The sequence below is a fragment of the Equus asinus genome, chromosome 17 (assembly GCF_041296235.1).
Source record: "Equus asinus isolate D_3611 breed Donkey chromosome 17, EquAss-T2T_v2, whole genome shotgun sequence".
Classification (NCBI taxonomy): Eukaryota; Metazoa; Chordata; class Mammalia; order Perissodactyla; family Equidae; genus Equus; species Equus asinus.
Window position 1 is genome coordinate 44,439,026 of NC_091806.1, and position 13,774 is coordinate 44,452,799.

The 13,774-nt window shown below is 41.5% G+C and overlaps 1 protein-coding gene across 6 annotated transcripts in view; it reads left to right on the forward strand.

Annotated features, from left to right (window-relative positions):
* RBM4 (RNA binding motif protein 4) overlaps nucleotides 1–13,774 on the forward strand; it is a 25,268-nt gene continuing 11,494 nt past the window's right edge. For 2 of the 6 annotated variants that reach the window (XM_014844749.3, XM_014844750.3), the window contains exon 1: nucleotides 1–412. In XM_014844749.3, the coding sequence (XP_014700235.1) occupies nucleotides 1–412 (412 nt within the window). Of the gene's footprint in view, nucleotides 413–3,591; nucleotides 4,274–6,153; nucleotides 6,570–13,774 lie in introns of those variants that run through there. The other 4 variants (XM_014844746.3, XM_014844748.3, XM_070488234.1 and 1 more) reach the window with 4 other exon arrangements.

Consider the following 13,774-nt stretch of genomic DNA (forward strand, 5'->3'; position numbering starts at 1 on the left):
ATGGTGAAGCTTTTCATCGGAAACCTGCCCCGGGAGGCCACAGAGCAGGAGATCCGCTCACTCTTCGAGCAGTATGGGAAGGTGCTGGAATGTGACATCATTAAGAACTATGGCTTTGTGCACATAGAGGACAAGACGGCGGCTGAGGATGCCATTCGCAACCTGCACCACTACAAGCTGCACGGGGTGAACATCAACGTGGAAGCCAGCAAGAATAAGAGCAAAACCTCCACAAAGTTGCATGTGGGCAACATCAGTCCCACGTGTACCAACAAAGAGCTTCGGGCCAAGTTTGAGGAGTACGGTCCAGTCATCGAATGTGACATCGTGAAAGATTATGCCTTCGTACATATGGAGCGGGCGGAGGACGCAGTGGAGGCCATCAGGGGCCTTGACAACACAGAGTTTCAAGGTGAACCACCCTCTTTGGGAAGAGGGTTGCACACAAGGTTATGTGCAGGAAATAGGTTGGATAAATAGAGAGAGGGGTTTGGGGTAGACCTATAGCTGTTCGCTGGCTGATGGTGAAGGATTAAGTGTAGGCCATGGACTTAAAATGGAGAATGCTGGGATTTAGAGGCTTTACCTTAGGCAAATCTAGTCTCTGGGAGAAAAACCACTTGGCTTTAGTTTGGAGCCCCTGAGGCTTTTGTTTATGCCTATTAGTGCAGAAATCATTTCCTCTGAAGATTTCCCCAGTTACCCGTTTTTTTTGTTTTTTTTGGGGGGGGGGTTTGGGCAATGTAGAGCACATTGCAGTGTTTCACTCTGAATTTATTGCCTCAGCACGGTATCAGCATTATGCCTTATTTTACATATAAAGAACCTGGGGAAAGTGGCTTAAGCAACACGTTTAGGAGCAGAATCCCTGTTATGCTCTCCCACCTCATCCCAACTCACAGTTTTTCGGTAAAGATAGTTATTAAGTGACTAGTGTTTCTGAAGGGCTACAGCTCTTGTTGTTTTTCTGTTGTGGCTTGTACCAAGAGGATCTGTTCTGAGGATGAGGCCACTTGAGAATTAAAAGGCTAATTTCAGGAATTTCTGAGGAGGAGGTATTGGGATTTTTGAGGGCAGTATAGGCAGTGCCTTTTCACTGGTTGGGGGAGTAGACTCTAACAACCTTGGTGAATAGAGCACTTAGATGGGTGTTAATTGGAGTTTTGACTAGATGAACTGTTAGTGTGTCCAGGAAGGGGGCAGCATGAATGATGCTGTGGATTGTCACTTTATTTGGAAGGCATGTTTTCTTGGTTTAAGGTCTGAGCTCCTGTGGCAAGAGTGGCAGTCATGAAGCGGGTGGTAACCATGGTGTGTTGCTAACTCTTCTCCCACCCCTTTTGGGTCCTCAGTGTCAAAAAAGCTTTTTCACTTTGGTTTTAACTACTTCCAAATTATGGGATATTTCCACAGCTCCTTGCTACATTTTTGATCTATATTCCAACCTTTTTAGCCTAAACAAGGTAGCGCCTGCTGCTTTTCCTGAGCACTCCTCTTGTTAAGAGTCATTGCTGCTATCTTTGGTGTCTGTTTCTCTTAAGTTGGACCGTTCTTAGAGCTGGAGGTCTGATCATCATTCTCCCAAGTAACGAGTGCCCTGTGTCATGGGTATTGCTGTGCATGATTAAAGAAAGTGTCACAGGTCTCTCAGGTCTAGTTTGTTTTCCTTTTTTAATTGGTAAGTTGAGAATTATTTTATGTCAACAACTTAATTGGAGCAAAGCCTGTTCTTGTGGAGGGTTTGTGGTATGATACCTAGTTTTTGGATACTCTTCTACGCTTTAACCCAGTCATAGAAGAGGTGGTGGTGTCTGCTTGTCACAGTTATGTGTGTAAGGGGAGGACAGTGTAGAGTGATCCAGAACAAATCATCCTTATAGCATAACTCTTGGCATCTGAACTATAGGCTCTCTAATGCTGCCTATGCTTTGTTATTTTTGCCTTTTTTTCATATTATCAGTTATTCTTGTTAGTACTGTCTAGTGGAGTTCTGTGTACTTGTAGAGTAGCAGTATTTATTTACAGGTATTGTATTTATTGTTTGCCCATTTAAAGAACATCTGTTTTAGATATTTTAAAAGATTTAGGTTTTTCTGGCTTTGGGATGGGCAAATCCTTAGCCCGGGACATTTATTAATGACTTTCATGTCCTGAATGTGCATGGTTGGTTCCTTGGTTGCACTTGTTTTCTCTGGTTTTGTTAGATGCCAAAATGGCCCCGTGGGCAAATGCCAGAGAGACACAAGTTAGCACTTTAAAGCACTGAAGTACTTAATTGCATATACTCTGAACCTGCAACCTACCCAACAGATATGTAATGTTTAAAGCAAAACTTTTTAAATAGTTTGGTCTTTCCACCCCCTTTTCCCTTTTCTAGCCTCCCAGATCCTAAATTTAATTTTCCAGGTGAAATTGTGTATTTACCACTTTCTGTAGTGTTAAATGAGTAGATGACCTATCTGTTGACGCCCCAGGTTCTAATCATTCAGGTCTTCATCTTTATGTTTTGGTGCATCCAACTACCTTGGAAAGTTTCTGCTGGAATTTTGGTTACCATTAAATTGGTAGATCATGTTAGGTGAAAATTCTGCGAAAAAGTTTGACTTAAACTTTTTCAGAAAATTTTTTCTTTGACTCAGTTTTTAGAAATAGTATTTTTCATATCCAGAATACAAATTGTAATTTTCATCAAGAAATGGTAGTAAGTGTATGTTCTTAGGATCTCATATACCTAGTTTAAGGAGAAAAAGTACCTTAATCTTGCTAAAATGCACAGTTTAATCCACTGACTAATTCTATGGGTTATTCACCACTTTTTTGAAACCCCCTTTTCTTCCCTGTTTTCCATAGTATTTGTCTAAAAATGCAGGCATCTTGTGAACTGCCTGTCCTGTTTTCTTGGACCCTAGTAGAGGGTCACAAAGTTAGCTGTCAGATTGTAAAGAATCCTTGTTAGAATTAGTATCAGAACCATCAGTTTAAAGGACTCAGTTAAGGGGAAAGGCAGTCCTTCGACTCATGTTTTGCCCCTCCTCCCCCAATCCATGAGTGTTTCTTCCAAATATCTTGAAACTTGCCTACCACACTCAGCCACGGATCAAGTCTAGGTCACTCAGTGGTAACTTGAGAGTCTTACTCTATTCTTTGATTTTGGGGTAGGGTGGGGGACTGGCCTTTGCATTTTCCTGTGTAATGAAATCAGTCTTGATAGTGAAGGTTGGAGGTGTCAGAATCTTGTGGAGTACTCCTACTTAGTGTGGTTTCTTTTGACATTGGGCCACTGTTCAGGGTAGTTTTTGTCCACAGTTACTTGGCAAAGGAGGAGATGCTTGTTTTGAGCAAAAGCAGTTTCTTAAGCATTAAACTACCATTAGAGCCAAAACATTTCTTCATCTAATTGATCTTTGCCTGAAATTGGGTCATTATACTGTTTTTATATGTTGGACTTTTTTTTTTTTTTTTAATCTTTTTGTCAACTAGTTCTGCATTAGGGTTGTCTAGGTAAAGCCATTGCTATGACCAGTGTCTGGGGTAGGGGCTGGGGCTATGACTAAGAGTGATAGCAACCCTTCTTGCGTCTGTTTCTTCAAGGCAAACGAATGCACGTGCAGTTGTCCACCAGCCGGCTTAGGACTGCGCCCGGGATGGGAGACCAGAGCGGCTGCTATCGGTGCGGGAAAGAGGGGCACTGGTCCAAAGAGTGTCCGATAGATCGTTCGGGCCGAGTGGCAGACTTTACCGAGCAATATAATGAGCAATATGGAGCAGTGCGTACACCTTACACCATGAGCTATGGGGATTCGTTGTATTACAACAACGCGTACGGAGCGCTCGATGCCTACTACAAGCGCTGCCGTGCTGCCCGGTCCTATGAGGCAGTGGCGGCTGCAGCTGCCTCTGCGTATAATTACGCAGAGCAGACCCTGTCCCAGCTGCCACAAGTCCAGAACACAGCCATGGCCAGTCACCTCACCTCCACCTCTCTCGATCCCTACGATAGACACCTGTTGCCGACCTCAGGAGCTGCTGCTGCTGCTGCAGCAGCCGCTGCTGCTGCTAATGCAGCTTCCACTTCATATTACGGGCGGGATCGGAGCCCCCTGCGTCGCGCTACAGGCCCAGTCCCCACTGTTGGAGAGGGCTACGGTTACGGGCATGAGAGTGAGTTGTCCCAAGCTTCAGCGGCCGCGCGGAATTCCCTGTACGACATGGCCCGGTATGAGCGGGAGCAGTATGCGGATCGGGCGCGGTATTCAGCCTTTTAAAGCTTGAGGTGAGAGTGGTGGGGTGTCCCCTGTTCTGGTTTTGCCATCTCCTGCAGCCTAAAGGCTCCAGTTAGGCTGCCCTGCTTGCTTGCTTTTGCAGGGTTATGGTAAGGTTACTAGTATGGTTCAGAGGCTAGGGAGAAGTTGTAACTACTTAACTTTTTGAAATGTATAAACATCCTTAGTTCTCTAGGCTATTTTTCTAGGGCTCCTAGTAGTGGGAGTCAATCTGATTCTATTTATGCCTGGAAAAACAAAGAATGGTGTGGTGAATCTTGGGTCACACCTGTGTGCTGTAATTAAACTGAACCTGGCACCCAGACATTCAAACTCGGGTGTGCTGTTTCTCAGAGCCTTTGTTACAGCTTCTAGGTGTACAGCATTACTAAGGTCTGCAGGTTTCCTGTTCTGCTTCGTGCTATGTGAAAGGTCTGATGTGACCTGTAATGATAAAATCCATAACTGTAGTTAACTGGTCGTCACTGCTCAAGTCCCAGTTACTATGAAGACTATCCAAGTGGCATCATCTTAATCTTGAAGCAGTATAGTTGTGACATTCCTGAACAGTTCACTCCCCATGAGCTTTATAGACAAAAAAAACCCCCCTATTTCATGGTAAGTTGGGGCAGAGGAGGAGTATAAAAGAAGGTATCTTAGTTTATAAAGTTGTGTTCAACAAGGAGTCTGGGGCATAGACTCAAATCCATCTTCTCCACTCAGCTCAGATTCATTCCCTGAGTAGAGTGCCTACTCCAATGCTTTATCTTTGAATCTGTCCTGTAAGAGCCCGTTTACTTTGTTCAGTTTTTTTTAAACTGTCCCCATAGTGTTAGATGTGACGTCCTTTCCCTTTCTTCAGGATGTGTGGGAATATAAATGTACATGCACACCTGTTAATTTTACTCTGTTTGATAATGTTGAAATCCAGAGTTGGGAGCTTTGCCTTAAGCGGATCACTCCCTTCATCTTCCCACTAGTTATGAGCATTTAAGACTCTTGAATCACCAGCTCTACCTTGAGTCCTCTGGCGTTTTCCTCTACTGTACGTTTTGAGCCTCATGATCCATTTGGCTCTACTTAAGTATATTCTCTTCTGATGCTTGCCAGCCTTGGGCTCTAGGTGTTTGAGATTGCTGTGGTATTTAAAGGGTGATTCCCAACACCCTTTGTTTTGAGTAGCCCCCAGTGTGTCCCAGACATTAGCCATTGATCTGTAATCCTGTAGTAACAGGGTGAATGATACACTGTCATCTTTTCAGTTAGGGCAGCAAGTATGTGACTTGCCCAGGGTTATTGGATAGGAAATCACTGATAGGGCTGGAAAAGAAACGGAGTGGCTTGACGTGTAGCTTACACATGCCCTCCAATGCAGTGTTTTAGTTTCTTCCCTAGGCAGAATTGCATGCCCTCAGGTCTTACAGCTTGTTGAGTTGATGCTACTTTTGCCTAGACTTAATGGTTTTTAACTTGGACCTTGGTAGTAACCCCCACATTTAAACACTTGACTTTTTTACTCCAGAGAGCTAATTGGAACCTTTCCTTTTTTCCTGCTGTCCACTGACAGTTTGTGATGTAGAAAATTGCCTTTTCTGAAGAATGCTAATGTTAACATCAAGAGAAATGCAATGTCTCTGCCTACTCTCATGAAAGAAAATTTGCTATTTAATTTAGAGAAAGACCTCAGTTGGAATTGCTTGACCTTTCTAGTTACGCTGGCCTTCAGGCTCTTTTCACTTTTAGAGATTATCATGATACTGGGGATGGGTACAAGTAAACTTTAAAAAGGAGTGTCAAGTTACCAGACTTTGTAAAGATGTTCTTTGAAGTTTTAAGTGGGAAAGCCCTTTTGAGCTTTGCTGTAAAGCCCCTGTATTGTGCTCTCTTTCAGGTGGGATGTGTGTGGGCTGAAATTCCGAGCTGCGGTTGTGCATGAGAATACACCCTTCGTGGTACCCCATCTCCGGGACGTTCTCGGCTCTGTGTGTTCAGTCCCTCAGGAACCGTGGACCTTAATTTACGTTGCTAAGTTCAGACCACCTCTTCCTTTCCTTTCTCCTGCCCATGTTCCTGTTCTTCCTGTCCTTCAGTACTTCTGTAGCTTCCCATTCATGTTCTGTTCTCCCAGCAGGCCTCATTGTGTGCAGAAACAGTGGTGGGGGTTGTACTATCTCCCCGCCTCCTACTTCCGGTGGGTATTGGATTTGGGAATGACCTTGTTGAGAGTGTCACAGGCTTGTGGCGGGTAGACACCTAGAGTTGGATCACTTTTTTCTTTCTGGTGAAATAAATGGTTTTTCAACTTAGGGTATGTGTGCTTTGAGAGAGTTCTTGCTTGGGCTTGCGTCTGGGTTCTTTATTTGTCCCTGGAAGAGATGGGGAGGGTGTAGTTTGACCTTCAGCTCTGGGTGAACATGACTGCAGTTTCTTTATTGCAGATAGGCGTTAGAAGTGTTAAAGGGTTGTACAGAAGAACCCAGGCAGGCAGCCTTATTCCAGTAAAGACTTCTTTCCACTGGTTCACCTTTGTTACAAAACCAACGACTTACTAGTAGCTTTGAGATGTAGGTCTTTTCCCTGCTTGAGGAACAGTTATCACCCACTCCTTAGTACTACCATTCCAACCACCCAGATAATCGATAAATCTAGCTTGACTTATTTCCAAGGCAGAGGTCTAGGAAAAGGAAGGGTTTGAGGGAACAGGAGGTCAGCTTTCACTTTTCGTGCCACATGGAAAAATAAAGTTTAAGCTCCAACAGCATTCTGCTAATTCTTCAGGCCAATAAGTAATACTTTTTAATGCCTTCTACCATTTATTGTATAGCTCTGCCAAAATCAAAAGAATCCCTGAATGGGAGCGCTGGCCTGGTGGTGTAGTGGTTAAGTTTGTGTACCCTGCTTTGGCAGCAGCCTGGGGTTTGCAGGTTTGGATCCCAGGCACGGACATACACGCTGCTCATCAAGCCATGCTGTGGTGGCATCTCACATACAAAATAGAGGAAGATTGGCAATGGATGTTAGCTTGGGGCCAATTTTCCTCACCAGAAAAAAAGGAATAGCTGAATGATCCCACTAACACCTCATTACTTGTACTTAGAGCCTTTAGAATGACCAGCAGAGAAAAAGGACCCAGCAGTGAGACTTAGGTTTTTTAACAGGATATGGGGTGAGTGTAAGGAAGAACCACTGCCTCAGTTCCATGCTTCTATCGAAACAGACTATCTTCCAGATTTTTTTTGTTTATACCTTCTTGCTCCAGTTTTCATACGTACAGTCATGCACCACGTAGTGACATTTTGGTCACTGAGGGACTGTGTATACAGTGGTGATCCCATAAGCTTAGTACCATAGAGCATAGGTGTGTAGTAGGCTATACCATCTAGGCTTGTCTAAGTACACTCTATGATGTTCACATAATGATGAAGTTGCCTAATGACATATCTCAGAGTATTCTCATCGTTAAGCGACTCATAACTAGTAGGGTTGTGTCTAGTTAGATCATTTCCCAGATCATTCATTCAACAAATACTGTGTGCTAGGCATTATGCTTTTAGAAAAGGGGGGTTGTGATGGGGGAACTAAAGGAGCTGGTCTTTAGTTGGGTGATTTCTCTAATGCTTCTACTTGACTGATAGATTTTGGTTCTTAGATGGCTGAGATGGGAATAACTATCAATACAACTTGTAAATATTTGCTCTGTGTGAAACCCTGTGATAGGTGTTTCATGTGTTAGCTCCTTTAATCCTTCCAGCAACCATTTCGGGTTTATTCCTGTTAGCCTCAAAATACAAATACTGAACATGGAAGCTGTCTCTTGTGAGAGGTCAAGTGATGAAGATGACAATTTCAGGAAAACTTGGTGGAGTTAAGGGGATTAGGGATGGGAAGAGTTATTAGCTCCTTCAGATTAAGAGGTGGTCAGTAACGATGATTGTAACTAATATTTAGGCTAGGTACTTTCCTAGCATCTGTCTTTTTTATCTTCCGTGGCTGGGTTGGTTTTTTTGCCATTGCCACTTGGAGGGTTGTGCCTACTTTGGTCCCTTTTTCTGTTCAAAGACTGATCCATCACTGATCCACACTTTTATACCCCTTGGTCTGATGGGTGGGGTTGGCAAGTTTCAAAAGATGGAGACTAGCAGTATTCATTGATTTAACAAATATTTTGAGTGATACTCTGCAAGTATTGTTCTAGGTGCTGAGGATGCATATAGTTCTGGAGCTTATATTCTCAGAGGGGGAGACAAAATATACGTAATGTCATGCGGAGAATTTTATTTAGATGGAAATGGTCAGTAAAGGCTTTTCCGAGGTGGTGACATCATAGGTTAATAGATATGTAATATATTTTGCGTTATAAAATATGCTGTCTGGTTACAATTTTAAAGGGAATCATTTAAGCTTTTTGCTTTGAGAGCATGGTCTCCAAGAAACAGACACAATAGCAGTTTTTCCTGACTGCCAGAATTAGGGCTGGTTTAATGCTGTATTCCTACCAAAGCTGCTTTTAAAAAATTTTTATTTTTTAACTGTTGTTGAAAGGAAGAACACTATTAAGAACAAGGGAAAAATTGTGAATTCTAAAACTTCAGAAGGTGATTTGAAAGGATTGAATTTAGCTTGCTAATATTTCAACATTAAGAAGTTTTTTGAAATTATTTTTATTTAAGCTTCCAATCACATGTATCTCTGAGTTCAAGTCACATAGTCTGCTCTGTGTAATTGACAAAGTTATACTGCCATCACTTGACTCGAGTTATGCAGTGGTTTTTAATGAGTAATGCTTTACCACGCTGATTTTCTGTAGCCTTCCACCATTCATTCTGTTGAGTAAAAGTGTGGTTAGTATCCAGCTGAGAGCTGGCTTTGCACTTCATGAAGTGCTCACTGGTTGCCTACCATGTGTAAGTACCATGTGGAGAATACAAAGATGAATAGGGCATGATGCCTGTCCTTAACCTTGCATCCACAAACAGCTTTCTGTCTAGGCCTGGCTGTGCAAATAATTGGTGTATCACTGGAAGTCAAGTGGGGGTGGGAATGGTCACATTTCCGTAGTGATGGCATCTGGCCCAGCCTGATGGTTCTGGATGGGTCAAAGGACTTAGGAGAGCAGTTTTCAGGGTGATTTTGGAGTTTAATTTGCTGTTAGACCTCTGACTAAAAGTCCTTCAGGCATCTTTAAAATTGAGGTTGACTTGGGTGAATGCTACATTAAATTGGGCTCCTTACCCCAAAGCTACGTCAGCAGTAAACTAGACTCTAGGGGGACGGAGTAGTGAGAGGTAGACATTTGCATTGTGTTAAGTAAGTGCTGTAGGAAACTACTGGAATAAAATTTGCTCAGTACTAGAGTTCTCCACTGTGGTCTCATGCTGAGGCAAAAAGAATTACCAAAATGATGGCAATGGTAAGTCTCAGGGCTAGTTTTCTGCTGAGGGCTTGGGGGACAGTAGTCTAGGTTGAAGCAGGAGAAAGTAAGAGTTTTAGAAGGGGGTATCTCCAACACAGAATTTGAAACTTCCTGTATTTGAATATTTTGAGGAAATTTTTGCTTCATTTGAAGAGTTCAGAGTGGAATTACTGACTACATAGAAAATAAATGAAAAAAGGTGAATGTTAATTCCAGAGTAAACAAAAACTGGTAAAATATAATTATGGGGTTCAACCTAGTCATAATATGGCAGCACTGAGTGTTTAATAAAATAATTGTCATCTGAGAATGGGAAAGAGTGGATGAGTGAGTAATGAGGTGTGTAAGAGCAGAACTCTGAAGTTCTTGATAGAAATCAATAGCTAATTTTTAAAAAGTGGCGATGGAGAATAATGAGCATCTTATTCAGATACATAAAGGTAGGAAACAGCTAAAAAGAGCTAAAAGCCATTGCTTCTGGGAGGATGGGACAAGAGACTTTTGAAAGCCTTATACTATTTGCTTTGTTAAACCATGTGCGTGGATTATTTTGACAAAAATAAAAAATTTTGTCACCAACAGCTCTCAGTTTTGTCGTAAGCCTGAGATGGTGGCTTAACACTCAGTGAACCTTCCAACTTTTCACCAAATGCGAATCTTCTGATAGGAGTAGGGATGTGTATTACTTTTTGGCAGGTCAGTAGCATCCCTGAGGGTGCTAGCAGTCTTGTCAAGGAAGTAAGACACCAAAGGAGGAAGTGCTTAGCCTAGTGATAGGTAAACCTTAAAAGCTGAATTGAGGTTTTTATTACTGCTCGAGTGTTGTCTAACTTGTCAAGGCTAGCAGAGGCAAACTGAGTACTCTGCTCTTTGCCCACCACGGCTGGTTCTTTAAGGGCTTACTTAGCCTGCTGATCTCCTTCAGTACCGTTATCCAGCATGCTGAATTTTTTGTACTCAGTTATGCAAGAAGGTGAGAGGACTCTCAGTTTCACTGTGCAAGGAATATTGAAACCAGATTTGAGAGTTTGCAGCTCCCGTAGTATAGAATTTCTAGTCTGATCTATTTCATCCAGGCTTTCGCAAGGGGAAGGAAGATAGTTTTTACCCACTAGCTTGAGCTGGACTCTAGGACATTCTGATTTAGTCAAAATGGTTTGAAGAGCAGACTTTAGTAGTGAATAATGAAAATTTTTCCTGGAAAGCCAGAGAACCAGCCCGGGAGCTAAGATGTCAAAAAAATTTCCTGTGCAATTTCAGTATGGCACATCTATAAAATGTAGGAGACCCAGCAAAGATAGGGAACCAGATTTTGAATATATACCTCAATTTAAAAAAAAAATTTATGGAATGAAATTAATGAGGTTATAGGATATATATTTAATCAATTCTTATATTTTCCTCATATTTTTTAATACCTGAAATTTGACTGTATCTTGACATCCATAGTTTAATTGGCAGTGTTTTGCTTTTAGTGTTAGCATAATGATGCATTTTAAAATCAAGGATGCCCTTTAAAATCAATGGCATTTTGGATTAGATGAAATGGTTATTTTGCGTGAGTGCAAGTGTATCTATAAACTATATTCCTTTGGTGGAATGGCATTTTACATTTTGTTACATGTCAAATTGTTCTCAGGAGTTATTCCAGTTTATAGTCCCACCAGCAAGGTATCAAAGTGTTTCCTTAAACCCTCATCAATGCATTTGATTTTTTTCCAACCTGATAGGTTAAAATGGTGTATTATTATAGTTATGCATAGCATCTATTTTTATATTAGTGAGGTTGATCATCTTTATATTTTTAAGAGCAATTTGTTTCCTTTTTCATATCTTTAGTCCTTACCTTTTTTTCAGTTGGGTGTTGATCTTACTAATTTTTGAAAGCGATGTATACATTAAGGAAATCAGCTCTTTGTGATATGAGTTGCTAGTGTTTTTTCCAGTTTGTCATTTTATTTCATGAGGTTTTTGCCATGCAGGAAAATTAAATGTACAGTAGTTGAATTTCCAGCCTTGTCTTCTTAGGGCTTCAGGACTTTGCATCATACTTGGAATTTCTGTACTTGAAGAATATGAAAATTCGTACTTTTTTTTCTGGTCCTTTTTTTCTTTTGCTAGGGAAGATTTGCCCTGAGCTAACATCTGTGATAATCTTCCTCTATTTTGTATGTGGGTTGCCACCACAGCATGGCCACTGATGAGTAATGTAGGTCTACACCCAGGAACCAAAGCCAGGCTGCTGAAGCGGAGTGTGCCGAACTTAACCACTAGGCCACGAGGCTGGCCCCTCTGGTACTTTTATGGTCTCATTTTTTTTAAGCTTAAAATTTTAATTATTTGATATAAAGTGTGAGGTAGATATCTAACTTCGTTTTCTAGATGGCCACTCAGTTGGGGACCCAGTGGAGACAAATTTTAATTGCAGTGGAACCAAAGGAATGAAAATAATGTTATTAGAGCATCTCCTTTTCTAATTAAAAGGAGTAAGAAATTTTAGCACCTTTTTTGATGAAAGACTGAAATGAGCAGGACATAGAGGCCTCCTACCTACTCTAACAAACCCTGCTTATCCAGGGGTAACCACTGCCTTATACCAATTAAATCATAGTCTCTAGGGCTTGGCTTGGGGGGCAAGATATGAACCCCCTTAGAGTGCTTTACATAATAGGCTTTAGACTTTACTTCATAGAGTGTTAATCAGATTTCTTGTACTTTGTCATGCCTGTCTTCCAGGGATTCAGTCTATAGGATACTACCTACAGAACCTGCTGGAGAATCAGTGGTGCTCCCCAATCCAGTATGACAATGCCCAGGACTTCTCTATCAGGATTGAACCTACAGGGCCCCACCCTGCCTCTGTTAGTCAAGATGCACGAGAATGACATTTCTCTTCTCACTTAGTCCTTTTCTGTCTTGTAATACTGTTTCCATCTAGTGGACAGCGTGCAGACCAATTTGCGAGCAGGCAGATAAGTTTTAATTCCCTAACTTTTGAAACATTTTCTTTGGCAAATTATCCCCATTGGCAATCGAAGGCAAAGCTTATTTGTGAGTTTTAGAATCTCTTATTTGGGGGGAGAGCTCATTTTACTTGATTTGCAGTAGATCTCCAGTTTCATCTGGGCGCATTCCCGTGTTTGGCTGCTTCGTATGTTTGCTCTATTAGGAGTTGTTCTTCACTCCGGTCCCGTGGCCTTTTCCTTGAGTTAGGCTTCAAGACCATTGGTGGCCTCTTACAATATGTGAGTTATCTGTCTGCAAGACAGACTTCAGATTTGGCCCAAGTTAGAGGCCATTATCTTGGCCTAAGCAGAGATTTTGTCCCCCAGGTTTCCTGCTGGGTGGAAGACTTGGTGAACCTTTACCCAGCTGGCTTTCTGTGATGGTTGTAGGTCAAGCTATAGGCTATATATTAGCAGATGTCTTACTTTCTTGGTGTCCAGTTCCAGTACATTCTTATGCTGCAACAAGAACTTTTTTTTTTTTAAACCTGATTTCACTAAACTGACTTTACATGGCTTGGTGTGTATTGACCAACATTCCTATTGGTTGGTCCAACTTTTCATCGGAGACTAATTTTTTACATGGTTCATATAACTTTGATTTAGAGACTCATGTTACCACCATATTGATTTGCTTTACCAGAGTGAATAATGAAACAAAAATAAACAGTACTGGGCATCATTAAAATTAATTAAATTAGTCATAAAACAATTTCTTTAAACAAATTTCCTTTAGGTTTTAGTCTTGGACATCTCTTAAGATAGCAGATGGATAACAAATCTGGCTGGCAGTATTTTCCCACCTTACCAAGGGAGAATCGGTAAATCATATCAGTGCATCATTCTTAAATATCAATTGATATGAAAGGGTGTCTTGTTTTTTTGGTTTCAAAATGCCAGCCTCCTAATTTCTTGAAATTTACTTCTTGTCTTTACCTCAGCTATCTGGTCTTTCCAGGTTGCTTTGTTTAATATTCCAATCCCTTTGATCCCACTGGAACTTCCAATCCATCCAGTTTTTCATTGTTCTTCACCCTCTTAATCTGTTCACTTATTTACCCAACTTGAAATCTGTAGCCACTCATTGTCATTCC